At 42.4% G+C, this 18,804-nt stretch overlaps 1 protein-coding gene across 4 annotated transcripts in view; it reads right to left on the reverse strand.

Annotated features, from left to right (window-relative positions):
- Positions 1–4,982: 4,982 nt before the first annotated feature.
- The window catches only part of LOC138761729 (CASP8 and FADD-like apoptosis regulator), a 29,574-nt gene continuing 15,752 nt past the window's right edge, over positions 4,983–18,804 (reverse strand). For 3 of the 4 annotated variants that reach the window (XM_069934375.1, XM_069934376.1, XM_069934377.1), the window contains exons 6-10: positions 17,333–17,420; positions 13,930–14,018; positions 11,965–12,049; positions 10,341–10,833; positions 4,983–9,791 (exon numbers count right to left, since the gene is read on the reverse strand). In XM_069934375.1, the coding sequence (XP_069790476.1) occupies positions 9,662–9,791; positions 10,341–10,833; positions 11,965–12,049; positions 13,930–14,018; positions 17,333–17,420 (885 nt within the window). In that variant the 3' untranslated portion in view covers positions 4,983–9,661. Of the gene's footprint in view, positions 9,792–10,340; positions 10,834–11,964; positions 12,050–13,929; positions 14,019–17,332; positions 17,421–18,094; positions 18,765–18,804 lie in introns of those variants that run through there. The other variant, XM_069934378.1, reaches the window with a different exon arrangement.

Genomic DNA, 18,804 nt, shown 5'->3' on the forward strand with positions numbered 1-18,804 from the left:
TTCCTAGAGGACAGGACTTTTACCGTCTTTACCGACCTCAAGCCCCTCACCCAAGCAGTATCAATGGCCAAGGACCCGTGGTCAGCCAGGCAACAGCGCCACCTGTCCTATGTCTCAAAATTCACAATGAACATCTGGCACAGGGCGGGTAAGGACAACGTAGTTGCTGACACGTTCTGCCGCCCAGCCATCAGCACGCTAGCTCCCGGTCTCGACTACGCACAGCTCGCACAGGCCCAACAGCGTGACGCCGAAACCCAGGCTCTCTGCACCACAGTATCAGGGCTCCAGCTTGACAATATCTGCCTTCCCGATTCCACTCAGCCGCTGCTCTGCGATACCTCCACTGGCTCACTGCATCCAGTAGTTCCATAGAACTGGAGAGCTAGGGTCATCAGTTCATCCATCCATGATCTCACCCACACCTCAGTAAAGATTACCATCTGCATAGTGGCTCAGCGATTCATCTGGCACTGCCTCAAGAAGGAGGTCGCAGCACTAGCCCACAACTGTGTCCGATGCCAGACCTCCAAAGTCCACAGGCACACACAGACCCCTGTCCAGTATTTCGACCCGGCACTTTGAAGGTTCCAACATATCCATGTAGATGTCGTAGGCCACTTGCCAGAGTCCAGGGAGTGCCGGTACCTATTCACCATAGTGGACAGAGCTACCAGGTGGCTAGAAGCCATCCTGGTCCATGAAGCATCGGCAGAGACGTGCGCTAGAGCCCTGGTTGGCCAATGGAATGCTCGTTTCGGCGTGCCGGCGCATATTATGAGCAACAGGGGCACTCAATTTATCTCCGCCCTATGGTTGCAGCTGTCTACCACCCACAGTCTAACAGGTTGGTAGAGGTTCCTTCACCACTTAAAGTCCGCCCTGATGGCCAGGCTTTCCAGCCTTGACTGGGTGGACGAGTTTCCCTGGGTCCTCCTCGGAATCAGAATGGCACCCAAGGAGGACCTGCAAGCCTCATCAGCTGAAATGGTCTACGGCACACCACTCTCCCTGCCAGGGGAATTCTTTGGCCCGCAAGCGGAGGCCATGCACATCGAAGGTGAGTAGCTCATTGACCTCTGTAAACGCTGGGGCAACCTGATCCCACCACCCCCGTCGGACCACAGCACCCGACCATCTCATCAGCCAAAAGAACACAAGGTGGCACAATTCGTCTTTGTTAGAAGGGGACCACAGAGAGCACCGCTGCAGCGACCTTACGAGGGGCTGTACAAGGTTCTCTTGTCAGTCGGGCGGAACCTTTACTTTGGACGTGGGGGGCAGGGAGGAATTGTTTACCGTGGACCGCTTGAAAGCTGCCCACCTAGACTTATCTCAACCAGTCCAGGCGGCCGTGCCCAAATGGCAGAGCCGGTCACCCAAGCGACAGGAAGTGTAGCCAGTTCTTGGGGGGGTGGGGGGTTGTGTGGCAGCGCACAGCCTAATGGCGAACCGGCCCCGCTTGTATCGCCACGTGGCAGGGCAGTCATTAGGAGATGGCATCATCAGGGGTTTCTTCTTGACTCCAGCATCCCTTCCAACGCGCGTGCTGGGCAATTATGACATCACAATGCACCAGGTGACTGAGCTCATGCTGCCCTTAAAGGGTCATGCTGAATTTGAATAAAAATAGTTGTTAATGACCATTGGTGTGGTGGTAATGATTTACTTCAGCTCTTCAGAGCGCCACAACTCTATAAAAATGTAGTGATGGAAATGTATGGATTTGAAGCTAAGGGTGGGAAGACAACAGTTTTCCTTTTGTAAACAATTCATTGTGAATAAAGTCTATTTTTGGTCAATAAAATAATTACATGACAATAAAAGAATATTAAAAGCACGATAAAAGGCAAGCTGAGACATCATTTGATGTAAAGTGGCATCAGAAGAAACCCCCAAATTAATGGGCATGAGGCAAAACCCTGCAGTGACTGGGCTCATGGGAAGATGACTATTCAAACTCAATTAACCCAGCCCCAGAATGTCACTGATTGGTGACCTCAACAAAACCATTCTCAGCAGAAATAAACACCAAACTTGCAAAATCTAGGACATTGAGGAGCAGGTCATTGGTGAGGAGGGGCTGCTTGACAGGATTTGTTAATGACTCAGAGTAGCCCAACTGGCCAGCTATCAGCTTGACTGGCTCTGCCTCGCTGCTAGTGAACAGGACACTTCTGGGTGGTTTCCAAATCGCCAGGAGGGTGCCAAAGTTGGACCAGCACCTGGACAACTTTTTGGTTAGATCTAGAGAAGTGTTCAGGACCACAACTTCCAATGTGATATAGTTAGGATCCTGTGGTTTACGCAGCAACTAGCATCTCAGCCTTGATAACACCTGGAACAAATCAAACTAGCCAATGTTTCTGTGATACTGATAGATCATCCACTTGACACTTGTTATCGACCAATGAACCCAATTTTCACTCTGAATTTTCTTGAATCTTCTGAGTCCACTTTCTGTTTAATTGTTCACCACCATTCAAGACAAGACTGCAGCTTTGTCCTTACCTGTTGCTTGTGCGGATACAGAGCTCTGCCTATTGGCTTTAACTTTGTTGGACGAGGACCTCTTTGCTATTCCTGGTGATGCCCTTCAGCACTCCCTATTGAACCAAGGTTCATCACTTGGCTTTCCACAAGGGCAGACTTACTCCCTGTGGTTGTGCATGCAATGTGAAAGCAGACATTTCTCTGTCTGGTCCCAATAGTGTATGTATTGGATAGATGGTTCTGCTGCACCCAAGATTGGTGAGGAAGAGGTCAGGTAGCTTTACCCTACATGTGGATTCAAATGTGTGTAGTGGCGTGACTGAGGCTGGGTGATGGACATTGAAGCCCCCCCACCCCCCATTCATTGCCCTTGCTATTTTCAGAGCTCTTTCCAAGAATTATTCAAGATGGAGAAGCACTGATTCATCGACAGAGGGAGGAGGACAGGTAGAAATCAGTAAAAGTTTCCTCACCCATTTTGCAGCTGAGACAACACCAAGGCTGGAGTCATCATTTGAGGCACTTTAGGTTGCTCCCTCCAATCAATATGGCGCCATTCCCATCCTCTGCTAGTACAGGACACAGCAATGATTTGTAATGGAAAAATTGGTACATTGTATGTTCTGTGAGTTAGCCCTAACCAGTCAATGGGACAATACTCCCAAGTCCCCAATCCTGAGAGGTTTGAGGAGGAGGAATTGGCAAGGTTGACAGGGTTGGAAGCTATTTTGCCATGTTCAAATTCAGTGATCAGAATGACGTCAGGTTAACCCTCCAGTTTAATCCTTACTCTGCTTGAATGTAAATGTTAATGGGTGTCACACTGAGCCATTTCAGAGCCCAATTAACCACAATGCTGAGAGTCTGAAGACAAACAAGCCAGTCTAGGTAAAGATGGAAGATTATTTCACCGGAAGAACATCAGTGAGTTACAGCAATCTAGTCACACCCTGATCATCAGAATAAAGATCGTTTGCCCCTTCTTTCAAATTCTCGATAATTATCTGAATTTTGATTCCACAACTGCCCCAAATGCATAGAACATTACAGTAGAGCACAGCCTTTCAGCCCATAATATTGTGCTGACCAATGGAAATCTCCCACAGCAATCCATTTTTTTCTTACCTCACACCCAAACCTTCTTTTTCTTATATCCATGTGCCTGAGGCCTTTTGAATGTATCTATTGTCCCAGTTTCCAATACCACCCCCAGCAATGCATTCCAGGCACCCATCACTCCTGCCCTTGGTTATTCTGGTCCCTGTGGTTCCTCCCCCATTTGGTTAACCATTGTGCCACTAATATATTTTTGATGGAGGTAGAGAGACTGCAGATGCTGGAGGAACTCAGAAGGTCAGGCAGTATGCATGGAAGGCAATAGCACTGGACAATGAAAATTTTGCATCTTGAACACTTTAGGGTGTACAATATTTATGGATTTTGAGCTGTTGATCACGAAAAACATCTTAACATTTTCCTATCACATACTTTTTTTTTAAAGCTATAACATATATTTTGTGATTTCTTGTCATATCACCCACAAAGCATGCTGTTTTGGTCAGTTCAATGATGCTTGGGCAAGCACTCAGTGCAGATGCTATGCAAATGTTGAAAATGGCATGGAAGGCATTTAAAGATGTTGAGAATTTTCTTGGCAACTACAGAGCACCAAACTACATTCAGCTGAATGACAACATGCTTCAAGCATACAAAACTATCAAGTGCAACATGTCATTGAAAATTCATTTTATGCATTCACTTGGGCTTCTTCCCTGCTGATCTTGGTAAAGTCAGTGACGAACATGGTGAAAGATTCCACCAGCAGCACATCAGGGCCAAGTGGACTCCATCCATGCTGGCCGACTATTGTTTGACATGTCAGGCATCACTTGCTGAGCACAAATGAAAATCAGTGCCAAAACATTTTTAGGTCAGTTCACCTAATGCAATATGTCAGCATCATTATTGAATTTAGCATGTTTAATCTCATAAAGGTTCATTTAATACTTCTCCGACTTCCTACATGATACAGCAAATGTGAAATTACCTTTGTGTAGTTTGAATTCGTCTTCTCATAATCCCAATTTTTTTTTCACAGGAAGAAAACTTTTTGAAAAACATTGTGTGGAATGTAATCAGTGTTGCAAAACATAGACGAACCGGGGCCTTCCATGAAGGACTTGCTGATTTCCTCCAACATTTTCTATGTTTAAACCCTTGGCAAAAATGGGTGGGCAGAACGGGAGGTGGTGACTGGAGCAAAGATAGAACAACATCTCAATGAAGACCAGTGGAGTCGAGGGAGTTTCTGTACCACCCTTGCTCCCAGTTCTCGAGAAAGATCTCACTGATTGTTCTGATTTCTTTCTGCAAAATATACCGACTGAAGCTGCAGATTCAAGAGCTCAGAGTTGTGCTCAGTTCTACAGGTTTCAGGCTAAAATAGAAAGGTTCACTGTTAATGGCAACCATTGCAAAAATCACAGAAACAAATAGTAATATATTTTATTTAAATGCCGATTGAAAATAAATCATTAAGACAGCACAGATGAGAGAGTTCGTCTACTGAGGCTGTATGGGTGGAGCTGTGGAATGGATAAGGTATGATCGCATTAATAGGATTATATTATAGACACCCAAGAATCAGCGAGAATTGGAGGTGTAAATCTTCAGGGATAGCAGACAGCTGCAGGAAACAAAGTTGTGATAGTAGCCGATGTTAACTTTCCACGTGTTGATTTGGATTCCTATACCATAAAAGGGCTGGATGGCTTAGTTTACCAAATGTGTTCAGGAAAGTTTTCTTCCTCAATATACTGAGGTACCAACGAGTGTGTGCAATACTGGGTCTCCTATTAAGCAGAGAAACAAGTCATGTGACAGAAGTATGTGATGGGGAACACTTTGAACCCAGTGATCATTATGCCATTACTGTCAAGATAAACATGGATAAGGATAGATCTAGTCCTCGGTTTGAGATTCTAAATTGGAGAATGGCCAATTTTGAGGAAATGAGAAAGGATCTAAAAAGTGTGGATTGTTTTTCTGGCAAGAATCTGCTCAGCAAGTGGAAGGGCTTCAAAGGTGACATTTTGAGAGTAGAGTTTGTATGTTCCTTAGGATTAAAGGCAAAGTTAACAAGCATATGGAACCTTAGTTTTCAAAGGATATTGGGGAACTGGTTAAGAAGATGAGAGAGGTGCATGGCAGATATGGGCAACAAGGAGAAAATAAGGTACTTGGGTATAAAAAATGCAAGAAATCAGAAAGGCTAAAGTAAGACATGAAGTTGTTTGGAACTCAATGTGAAAGGACTTCTACAGGTTTATTAAGAGCAAAAGGATAGTAAAGGACAAAATTGGTCCTCTTGAAAATCAGAGTGGTCAGTTATATATGGAGCCAGAAGAGATGGGGGAGATCTTAAATGATCTATTTTTTTTAACTTCTGTACTTAATCAGGAAACTGGCATGGGGGAGATGGGGGAGTCTAGGGAAGTGAGGCAAACAAGCATTAAGGTCATGGAAGAAGAGGTGCTTGGTGTCTTAAAGTGAATAAAGATGAATAAATCTCCATAGTCTGACAAAGTATTCCCTCAGACTTTGAGAGAGATGTGCAGAAATTGCAGGGGCCCTGGATGATATATTTAAAATGTTCTAAGTCATAGTTGAGGTGCCGGAGGATTTGAGGGTTGCTCGCATTGTACCATTATCTATAAAAGGCTCCAAAAATAACCAAGGAAATTATAGGCCAGTAGGCCTGGCAGTGGTAATAGGTAAATTATTGGAAGGTGTTCTAAGATATACAAGTATGTGGATAGTCAGGGACTGATTAAGGATAGTCAACATGTCTTTGAGCGTGGAAGGTCGTGTTTAACAAATCTTAGTTTTTTCAAGGTTACCAGGAAAGTTGATGAATGAAAGGCTGTAGAGGTTACCTATATGGACTTCAGTAAGGCCTTTCACAAGGTTCCATATGGGAAGTTAGTTAGGAAGGTTCAGTTGCTCAATATTTATGTGTAATAAACAGGATTCAACACTGGATTTATGGTAGAATCAGAAAGTGATAGTGAACGATTGCCTCTGACTGTAGACCTGTGACCAGTGGTGTGCCTCAAGGATTGGTACTAGTTGTTTGTTATCTATAATCAGTCATCTAGATGATAATGTGGTCAATTGGATCAGTAAGTTTGCAGATGATACCAAATATGGAGGTGTAGTGGAAAGTGAGGAAGGCTTTCCAATTTGGATTTGGATCACCTGGAAAAGTGGGTTGCAAAATGGCAGATTACTTCACTTTCCATTGAGTGGACTGGACGCCAGGAAAAAGCAGAGGAGGCTGTGTTTGCGTCATCATCATTCATGCAAGTGCACAAACGTGATGGTCATGTCCCAGTTCTGCTTGCCTGACCTCGAATATCTGGCAATCAAGTATTGTCCATTCTACATACCCCTCTTGTAAACTTTTCTCCCTTTCGACATCTGAAAGGAGGTACCATAGCATTAGGACTCACATGTTCAGAGTGTGCAAGTTTTTTTAAATCCCCAATCAGGTTCCTCAATTCCAAGAACATGTGCATGCTAGTATATCATGGTTTTGTTTTTCATAAGTTTTAAAAAATTATATTATGACTTAATAGTTATGTGAATCTGCTCCATGGTCCTGGAGAAACATTATCTCGTCTTTACTATGCTATTAGTAGTTATGGTATGAACGATAAATAAAGGTGACTATCTGCCGAGGGAGTTCACCGCCATAATCCTGGTTGTTGTGTATATTCCGCTCAAGGCTAACATGAGGTTGGTACTGGAGGGGATGAGAGCTGTCATTAGCAGGCATGAGAGAGCACAAGCTGATGCGTTTCCGATCAACCAGGCCAACCTGACCGCACTTCGGCAAGTCTGATCACAAGATTATACTTTTGTTCCTGAGGTACAAGCAGAGACTGAAGACCACAGCACCACTGGTAAAGATAGTGAAAGCATGGTCCAGGGAGGCAGAGGAGCACCTGCAGGACTGCTTTGAATTGGACCATATTCAAACTTGACTGAATATGCCACAGCTGTAACTGAATTCATCAGGACCTGCATGGATGAGTGTTTGCCCACGTGCACGTACTGTAAGTATCCCAACCAGAAGCCGTGGATGAATCAAAAGATTACAAATCTGCTGAGGGTGAGGTTGTTTTAAGACCAGTGATCCAGATCTCCACAGGAAGTCCAGGTAGGGCCTAAGGAAAGCTATCTCAGCGGAGATAGGGAAGCTATGGCGGAGTTTGCAGGCCATTACATCCTACAAAATGAATCTGAACATCATAAATGGCTGTGATGCTTCACTATGCGATGAGCCAAACAGCTTTTATGCTCTCTTTGAAAAGGGTAATTCAACATACCAATAAGAGTCCCTGCAGAAGCTGACAACTCTGTGATATCTGTATCTGAGGCCATCTTCAAAACATCCTTCAAGATGGTGAACCCTTGCAAGGCATCAGGCTTGCATACCTGGCAGGGTACTGAAAATCTGTGCCAACCAACGAGCTGTAGTGATCACAGACATTTTCAATCTCATTGCTGCAGTCAAAGGTTCCCACCTGCTTCAAAAGGGCATCAATCAAATTAGTGCCCAAGGAGAGTGAGCTGCCTCAATTAATATCGCTCAGTAGCATTCACATCAACTGTAATGAAATGCTTTGAGAGGTTTGTCATGGCCAAAATTAACGTGTACTTAAGTAAAGATCTGGACCCACTACAATTCACCTAGCACCACAATTGCTCCAGAGCAGATGCAATCGTACTGGCTCTCCCCTCAGCCCTGGATGTCCTAGACAAAAGCAACACATACATCAGGCTACTTTTCAGCAGCTACTGCTCAGCTTTCAACACCACACACTTAGTCCTGGTTAACAAGCGATCATAATTCCCTAAAAGTGGCATCACGGGTAGATAGGACCATAAAGAGAGCTTTTGGCACATTAGCTTTCATCGATCAAAGTATTGAGTATAGGAGTTGGGATGTTATGATAAAGTTGTACAAGGCATTTGCGTGGCCAAATTTAGAGTATTGTGTGTAATTTTGGTCCCCTAACTACAGGAAAGATATCAATAATATTGAAAGAGTGTAGAGAAGATTTACTGGGACATTGCCAGGACTTTTACGAGCTGTAATGTTCTATGGATGTTGCAAAAATTATTGATATGCAGACCTTGACCACCCACGCTAAGACGAGGAAAACGTACAAACTCCTTACAGACAGCATGGGATTTGAACCCAGTCCCAATCGCTGGTGCTACAAAAGCATGGCGCTAACTTCTACACCAACCATGCTGCCCCAGAAAGTTTATAAGATTCCCAGGGCCTGATAGACAGCATCCTGAGTGCTTTGGGAAGTTGCCCTAGATTTTTTTTTTAACTAAAAATAGACTTAATTTATAATGTTATCCAACTGAGTGATATAGGAGGTGCTTCGGCCTACTGAGTCTATACAGGTTGACTGTACAATTCCATGGTGTAACGATTAGCGCAACGCTATTACAGCGCCAGCAACGGGGTTCAAATCAAGCACTGTCTGCAAGTTTGTATGTTCTTCCTGTGACCACAAGGGTTTCCTCTGGGCTTCCTTTTCCTCCCATGCTTCAAAGATTTATTGGGTTAGTGGGTTAATTTGTTATTTTGGTCTCTTTGGGCAGCACAAGCTCATGGGCCAGAAGGGACTGTTACCTCTAAATAAAAATAATATAAAATATTAAAAAATCTCCTCCAACATAGTCCACTCACATAATCATCAATTCATTGCCGGATTCTACCACTCATCTGAACACAATCCAATTTATAGAAGCCAATAACCCCACCAACCCACATGGGCTTCCCATTGTGTCACGCACGGATGTTCCATCATGTGTTCCATTCTTTTGTGCACATGTGCTCTACTGTGACACTCATGTTTGGAAGTTATGAAGCCCTCCAGTCTCATGCATACCCTCACTGACTGGAATCATTCTCATTTAGCTGATAGTTCACAATGATACTAGCACCCCTCCTGCATCACCCTTTTTGCTTTAGGACAACTCAGAAAGACTGGATTGCTTCTCAATGGTTTTAAAAAAAAATCTTGAATACTTCAACTACTTCCTAACACATTGTACAGAGTTATGTATACATTTGTTATCGCAATCAGGGGAAGACCAACTTCTTCCTTAGAGTGTGTCGCAGGATGAGAGGCTTGGACTGCAGCCGGCTTAGCTGATGATTTCTTAGCATTGTCTTCCTGTTTACCTCTGTTAGTATCGAAACCAAATCTGATCTAGAATGGAAAAAGGTTACAATCGGAAGTTCCAATAAACCAAAAACATTTAAAAAAAATGCCGAGCAGAGGCCATATCTCCACATAAAACATCCTAAACACAGGCCTCTGCTCTGCACAAACACCCCAAATCCAGGCCTCAACTCCGTACAAACACCCAAATGCAGGTCTTGACTAATAAAAACACCCCAAACACAGGGTGCGACACTCAAACGCAGGCCTTGATTCTGTACAAAGACTCAAACTCAGGCCTCAACTCTTCACAAATGCCCTGAAGTCCATCACAGAGATGGTCAGGTTTCAGGTTTTTCTAGGGTGCCTCTTAAACCCTGAGCAACCATTTCCTAACCTTAATGAGAGGTAACTCAATGGAAACTTTAACTGCTTCTCTCCCTCCACATATGCTGCTTGACCTGCTGAATATTTCAACCCTTTTCTCTTTGCCATACTGATGGAGCTCACTGGTGAACTCCAAGGCTCTAAACAAATCCTGGTGAATGCACACCAGGCTTTGGATTAATCTGATTTATTTGCACCTTCAGTACTTACTTGTGTTGATGTTTCCTCAGACTCTCGGACAGAGTGCGCATGAAGGAGGATGGTTGTTGAGGGGCAAGGTGGAGCAGGCTCTGAGCGACTTGGCAGCAACTCCACAGGATATCTGCTTCCTGAGGAACTATTTCCTTCCAGTTATTCCCATCAACTTGAATTGGAACCTCAGGCACCTCCAATTCACCATCGACTGGAGTCCAGAGGAAATCCTGAATAAAGAAGAGCCTGGGTTTGCCCAGGAGTGGGTGGCATGGTTGGCCTTTGAAATAACACTGGATTTGATCAAAGGAAAGTCCATGGTTACTTCCATCAACCGCAAGCATGCTGTCCGGAGTTCCACGGCTGATGATGCAGCATACAAAGCAGTCGATGGTGGCCAAGTCATCCCGCTCTGACACCTCCTTCAAAATCTTTTCCATCTCATCCAGCTTGATGTAGAGGTGGAGGAGGACACAGAATTTCAGTGCCTCAAACGTCTCCTTCAACAAATCTGGAGAAGCGGAATGGGAACAAGAAGGCCACAGTTGGTACATGAGCAAGGGAGGGGGGGGGGGGCGATATCAGCTAAACAAGGAATGGAAGGGGGAGATCAATGCACAAGAGCACCAAGGGAGCAATGAACAGAAAGGGAACGGGGAGATTTGATGGATTAACAAACATTAGTGGGAGAGGTTAACTTAATGAGAAATTAAATTACATATGGAAGGAGTTGTTCATAAATGGAGATGGGAGAACTTTACAGAGTTAATAATGGAGATTTGATCAACTGTGATGGAGATAAGATTTAATCCATGTGAATCAGAAGGCGATACATCACTGTGAAGGAAAATATATGGATACTTTGGAGCAAGATGTGTTTCAATAATGTCAAAGTTCTTATGCACAGCAAGCAAGGGTGCAATCACCCTGCAATATAGAGAACTGGAGTGACCGGAAAACAAAACAGTTAATTGGGGGGCCTAGGTTAGTATGCTGGGGAGCTGGAGGATAAACGGTGATTAAACACATAATTGACAAAAGGGAGATTACGCACAGGAAATGAGGAGAAATGAAAGAGTTTATTGTCACATACATAATCACAATGCGCAGATGTAATGAACATCTCACTTGCTATGGGTTCCCAGGTATATAAAACACACTAACAGTTGAAGAATAATTTACATGCAAAGAAAAAAAGATAATAGTTATAAAAGGAAGAGAGAAAAATTATTAAACATTCAAAGATGGCCAATAGTGAAAAAAAATGTGCCATGACAGTCTTAGGTGGTTTTGTAGTGTTAATGGTTAGAGTAGCAGAGGGAAGTTTAAGAGCCTCATAGTTGTTGGGAAAAAAAAAACTCTTCTTGAATCCAGAGGTGCTGAAACCCAAGGATCTGTACTTCTGTCTAAAAGTAGTAGTGAGAAGAAAGTGTGTCCAGACCGATGGGGATCCTTTACACTGTTAGCTGGCTCCAGTTGATGTTGTCAATGGATGGGAAGTCATGCCCAGGATGGACCTGGGAAGGGTGGGTGGCTCATATACAGAAATTTGTGGCAATTGGAGGGTTAACAAGGGGGTTAATAGCTATTGGTAGGATTAATACGCAAAAAATTGCATGCACAAGGAAGGAACAGTTCTCACCTGCATCAGTTCCAATACAATCAATGATTAAACATAGGCCTATGGGGTTACTCTGCATCTTGTAAGTTTCCACTTCATTCTGTAACTAAAAGAGCAGCATGCTATCCAAATACTTGCATGTGACATAGTGCTTTTCATTTTTTTTATCTGTTCTAGCATTGGGAAAGAGTTCAATGTTCACTTGTCCCAATTTGTTGTCCTCCATGACCCAGTAACTGATGAATGAGAGCACCTCTAATTTTGTTGCACTCCATCAGCAATGCACTGAGAAGTCAGCCAATGGCTGTTCACAAGCTCTTTGTCTTCAATTGAAGCCTCACTGACTCTCAGCTGGACAATGTGAGATGATGGCAGCCTCTGTGAATGCCACAGGCTGGGATCAGGAATTGGATTTAATTACCTACTGCATAGAATGGACTTCAGCATCCACGCTTTAAGTGGGTTTAGATCCTATGTTAAAGTCTTGAGACAAAAACCTGAGTAACGATAATGTGCTTGGAGATGGTCACCATGGTGACCTCACTTTGAAGGAGGGTAGAGGAGCTTTCCTCAGTGCACTTAATATTTATTCCTCAATGTCATCAATAAAAAATTATTACACTGCATTTTTGGGAGGTTGCCATGTGTCCTACATTACACCCAATTCACTTGTGATAAATCTCTTTAGAAACTCTGGGATATTTTAATTTTTTCACTGAGTTTAATCAGATGATGTGCATAAATTACTGGTATGATGAATCTCTACACAGCTATTGAGGGGAGGGTTACTGGTCTTCACCAGGTTCCCTGAGCAATGTGTGTGAGACAGTACTGGGGAATATATTAATTATTTCCCACCCCACCCACTCTCTCGGAGGAGCTGAAGGTTGCTGAGGCTCACGTTCTGGACCCAAGCATGCGAGAAGCTCTACAGTTATGATGGGAAGGAGATCACCATTCCCCTCCTCTCCAATTCTGTCAGTGTTGCATTCCTCTCTTGTAATCACCATGTACATAGGCAAACCCCACAGTGGCCAAAACTTGGTCCTTCTCCCTCACACAACTAACTGAACTGTAGTGCGATGGTGGAGTCACAGACTCAAGTGCCAGTGACTTGATTTAAACCTGACTTACAGCACTGACTTGTGTGGGGTTTGCACAGTTTCTATGACCATGTGGCTTGCCTCAGATTCCTCCCACATCCCCAAGACAGGCAGGCTGCCGGGTTAATTGGCTGCTGGAAATTGGCCCAGTTTGTCGTATAAGCTGGGAAGAGTTGATCAGAATGCATGGAGAATAAAAAGTGGGACTGATGTAGGATGTGTTAAAGGGTGGTGATTGGCTGGCACGTTCTTGTTGGGCCATAGCCTCTTTTTGTGCGAAATGACTCTCTTCAGTTAGGCAATCAGCTCCACCTTTGAGCTCAATGTGCAGCAACCCTGACCCATCCACCCACTCAAGTCTCAACAGTTTCCCAATGTCTCTCTCCTTTAAGCACCCCACTATGTGTGTGTGTGTGTGTGTGTGTGTGTGTGTGTGTGTGTGTGTGTGTGTGAGAGAGACCCATAGAAAACCAGCACAGAAACAACCCTTTTAGCCTGTATAATCTGCACCAAACTATTATTCTGCCATGTACCATTCATCTGCACCCAGACCATACCCCTCCCATCCACACACTTATCCAAATTTTTCTTAGATGTCGAAAGCACTCCCTCCAATCGCAAGCACACCCCAATACGAGCGATTTCATCTTACAAAACCAGCCCCAGAGCAAGTCCCCTGCCCCATTTCCAAAGGCAAGTGTTCAAACTTTGCCTCTGCGGTATGAGAGCCCTATCTCTAGCTGTATGATTGTTCACTGGAGGGTGAGCTTCTGCACTCCCCTGCCCGTGTGTGAACTTCCACTTGTGTGAACTGCTTCTCCTTCCCCTCAGCAAAATGTGACACTGATCTCGCACCAGCACCATGACACATGCCTGCTGCTACCTGCTGTGCTGGCCAGCTTGCTCCTGCAGGCTTTGGCTGTTTCGACATGGACAGCGACATGCTCAGTGCTTTTACTCCATTCTCTTCAGCTGCAGAAGGAACACAGGCAGGTTGTCACAAAGCTGCAACCAAACACTTCATAAAGCCTCAGCTGGGTTAGAGAGCTGCTCTTTTTTTTTTAAACTTTATTTAAAATTTTATGACATGAATAAAATAAAAATTACATTTAAAGAAATAATAAAAAATAAGATAATAAAAATTAGAATACTACATCATTAAACTACACAAATTAACCCCCCCCAATAATTATAACACAACATTAATCATCTAATTTAAAATTAATCCAACCCTCCCCCAAAATAAAGAGTGAAGAATTAATTAACAATGTTGTAAATAAAATAGAAAAAACCCCACTTACAAAAAAGGGATAAAACTTAACAACAAAAAAAATTACTAACAACAAGAAAATATCAATACTAAAATAATACCCTTAAACATATATTTAAATCAAACATAATTCATGTATTTAACAAATGAAATCCACTTTAAAACTAAATTCAAATATTAAAATCATATCAACCACATATCTGTTATACAAAAAATCATAATTAATAATACATAAATACAGAATTTCCATTAATACCAAGTTTCCTTTACAATTCATCGAGAGAACAAAAACATCCCTTAGAAAAACAATCAGATACTTTTTATTCCCTTCCCCTCCCCTTATATAAAAAAAGAAAAAAAAAGAAAAAAAAGTTCAATCTCTTATAAAATTCTCCATATTCTTCATTCATAACATCTTCAAAATTCTCTATCGAAATTAACTTAATTTTATTAAACTCTTCTCCCTCAATGTATTTGTACTTAATTTTCTTCTTCTTCTTCTTATCACCTTTCCCCTCATCTTCCTCTTCATCTAATTCAACATCCTCAATTTTTGACTTATTATCTTCTGTGACATCATCCTCTTAAAAAAGAAAAAAGAGAAAAAAAAATCCCCCCAAAAAAAGAGAAAAAAAACCTCCTAATTCTCTCTCAATTACAATCAGAAAACAAAGAGTTTAAAAAATTATTTATTTAAAAAAAAATTAAAAAAAACCTTCACTTCTTAACCCAAAAATTAAAAAGAAAAAAAAACAGGTCGGAGGTCACAACTACCTCCCCCTGTTTAAACTGCCCAAAGTGGTAACTCCCCCAAAATATTGGGTGTGAGATAACTCACAGGTAGCTGATGACTTCTGGAAACTAGTGCCCACCCAGTTCCCTCTCCCAACTCCCATTTCATTAAACTATCATCATTATTTAAACTATTTAAACTCTTCTCAAAAAAAAGATAAAAGATTTATTTTTTTAAATCAACGTTACCACTTCGGTCACCATTGCTTCCATTTCTTTTAAAAATCTGGATCCCACCTTACATCTCTACTCTCTTTGGAGATCTTGAAGGACTACATCGTTCCTGAAACTGCATGATTGGTAGAGACTGAGCAAAGTCCATAACCTCTTTAGGATTGTCAAAGAACTTTGGCTAATTTCCATCCTAAAATATCTTCAGTACTGCAGAATACCTGAATGTTGCCTTATGTCTTTTTTTCCCACAACCGTTCTTTCACAGAATTAAATTCGCGTCATTGAAATATAATTTCTTGACTCAAATCTTGATAGAAGAAAACAGGATTATTCTGAACCATCAAAGGAGATCTAGTTTGCTGGGCATTTCTAGTAACCGTACGTAAAATTGTCTCTCTGTCACAATAGTTTAAACAACGGATCAAAACAGATCTTGGATTCTGTCCTGAAAAAGATTTTCTTCTTAAAACTCTATAAGCACGTTCCAGTATTAAACCTTCAGGGAATTTATCCTGTCCTAACACTCGTGGAATCCATTCAGTAAAAAATTTTCTTGGATCTGGTCCTTCTATGCCTTCTGGCAAACCAACAATTTTCACGTTGTTCCATCTAGATTGATTCTCCAAATAATCAACCTTTTTTGCTAAATTTTTATTTTGGATCTGCAATGTTTCAATTATTCTATTTTCATCTTGCAGTTGATCCTGTGCATCGACTAAACCTTGATCACACATTTCAAATCTTTCAGTGGTTTCAAGCTTAAAAGCTCCATTAATGACTTCCGCCATCGCATTAATCTTAGAAATAAACAGGCTCACAAAATTAGCTAAGTGACTCGATACAGAATATATCTTATCTTCAAGATCCTTAACAGAAGTAGATTCAGGCATAATGGGGTCTTGCTGTTCCTTAGAGACCACGGGATCTTCTGTCCCTTCCCTTAATTTAGTATCTTTTCTAGCAGTTTGACTTCGTATAAAAATCCCTCTCAAAGTCCCCCCAGCAATGCCAGGAGACTGAAGATCAGAGTTATCTTTAAGCCAAATCTCTTTAATCATCTTCACTGAATCGATGTCTGGAAAAACCGTTGTAATTGAAGATGCATTTTGCAGCGCCACCACTGTAGCAGTCGAATGACAGCTCTAACTCTCCAGCTGGTGGCGCCCCAGCTGATTCAACTGTCAAAGACTGAGAAACAGCACTCACAGTGGCAGTTGTGTGAAATACTGGCACCTGTCCAGCTCCTTGGTCCGAAAGCTGTTGAATGCGACCTTCAAAGAGCCTCACCGGCTTAAAACGGAGCTTCAATGCCGAACTCTGCACGTCCTCCTCTGGATCCATTCAACACTGAGTCCTGGCTTCTTGTAAACAAGTAGGCTCAGACAATTTCGGAAAATGTAGTTTTTTAACAGTCTGTTGATGTTTTCTTTTACCTCTTTTTTTGCATATAAACCATTAGGCACTAATCCAACACCTCTTATTATTTATAAACTTTTAAAAGAACTTTAACAGGCACTTAAAGACAAAACAATAAATCAGAGTCAGGAAAGGTCTGGAAGGCACGTCTGTTCCCTACGCCATCTTGCCACGCCCCCGGTTAGAGAGCTGCTCATCCCAAGATCAGAAGTTACAGAATGGGGTGAATGTAGCTCAGAACATTATGATGTTTCCATCCCCTCCAAATATGCATGACAGCAAAGCATTTAATTTATTTTAACCGTATCCATTGTCATTCTGCCACCACACAAGGTGTTTCCTAATCTCATGGCCTCATCTCATTCCCTATCCCTTTACCGATTCTACCACAATCAAACTTAGGAAAGACATGATTTTTGCTTTAACCACTGACTTTGAAAATGAATTCACAGGCTCACCACACTCTATGAACACACTTCCCCAACTCACATTGCAGAATTAAACTATTGACCCAATGATTGTTAGCATCCAAACATACACAAACAGCTATTAGGCATGAGGTGATTTAACTTAGCAAATACAAGAAGCTCCCCTCGACCAGGTACAATAATAATATGTAGTCATTTTTACTTACAGGAGGCCGTTGCAAAACTAGGCCAATTTGAGTGAACATGCTGTCTCAATAGCTGGGGTGTAAAAACTGGCTGCACACTGCTCATCTCCTGGAAGATGGAAGAAAATTACTAATAAAAAAGGGTTAAAACAGGCATGGACCAATCCCCTGCCCACAGCTGAGCCAATCATACAGACTACCACCCTAACCACCATGTGCAGGTTTACCACACTTTCAACACAGTGCTCCATCAAAATGTCATCCAATAACATTTGACAAATTACATTCAATCTCATTTGATGCCCAACCCATCCTCCATCCTCCCTCTGATCCACCTTAAGTTCAAGTTTATTTATCAGTTGTACCAGTGCAACCTGATGAAAGAGAGTTCTCTGGTCCTCGGTGCAAAACACTGCATACACACATACAGACATAACACATCTACAGGCAAATGATACATATGCACAATATGTATATAAAATATTAAAGTAAATAAATGTTATTGTTGAATAAATAGTAGAGTCATGGAGGTATGAACAGCTCATCAGTCATTCAGCAGTCTCGTTCAGCATTGCCTTTAGGAAAAAAATGTTTCTCAGCCTGAAGGTTCTGTCTCTAAGACTTCTGAATCTTTTTTCCTGAAGTGAGTAGCTGGAAGATGCTGCATGTGGGGTAATTGGAATCCTCACTGATTTTGTGACTCCTCTTTCAACAACGATCCCCGTAAATCACATCAATTGAGGGTAGGGTGACCTCTGAATGGATGCGCTAGAGCAACCGTACCACTCTGTGATGCAGCCAGCAGGGCTGTAGAAAGTTGACAGGATGGTGGACGGTAGGTAGCCTTGCCTGCCTCATTCTTCTCAGGAAGTGTAGTCGCTGTTGCTCCTTCCCAACAAGTGAGGAGATATTGTATGTACAGGATAGGTTACTTTGTAAGTGGACTCTGAGGAATTTGGTGCTTTCTACTCTCTCCACTACCGAGCTATAAATGTGCAGTGGACGGTGGTCACCTCTGGTCCTCCTGAAGTCCACTATCATCTCCATTGTCTTGTCCACGATGAGTCTCAGGTTGTTATTCTCAAAGGATTTCATGAGATTTTCCACCTCTTTTTTTCTCAGTGATGCACTGAGAAAATGCCAATTTGTTTTTTCTCTCTCCACAGATGTTGCCTGACCTGCTGATAATTTCAGCATTTTTAGCTTTTATTTCAGATTTCCAGCATCTGTAATTTTTAGCTGCTAGCCAGAGAGACATACAGCACAGAAACAAACTATTCTACTGACCATATCCATGCTAGCCATCAACAATCTATCTGTACTCATGCCAATTACATGTACTTGGCTCATAGCCTTTTGTGCGTTGGCAATTCAAGGGCTGTTCTGGATACTTCTTAAATGTTGGGTTGTTGTGCTGGACACAGCCAAGAAAGACTCAGCCACCACATTAAAAGCCGTTAATGACTGTTTATATTCAAATTCAGTGCGTGCCC

The sequence above is a fragment of the Narcine bancroftii genome, chromosome 4, assembly GCF_036971445.1.
Source record: "Narcine bancroftii isolate sNarBan1 chromosome 4, sNarBan1.hap1, whole genome shotgun sequence".
Lineage (NCBI taxonomy): Eukaryota > Metazoa > Chordata > Chondrichthyes > Torpediniformes > Narcinidae > Narcine > Narcine bancroftii.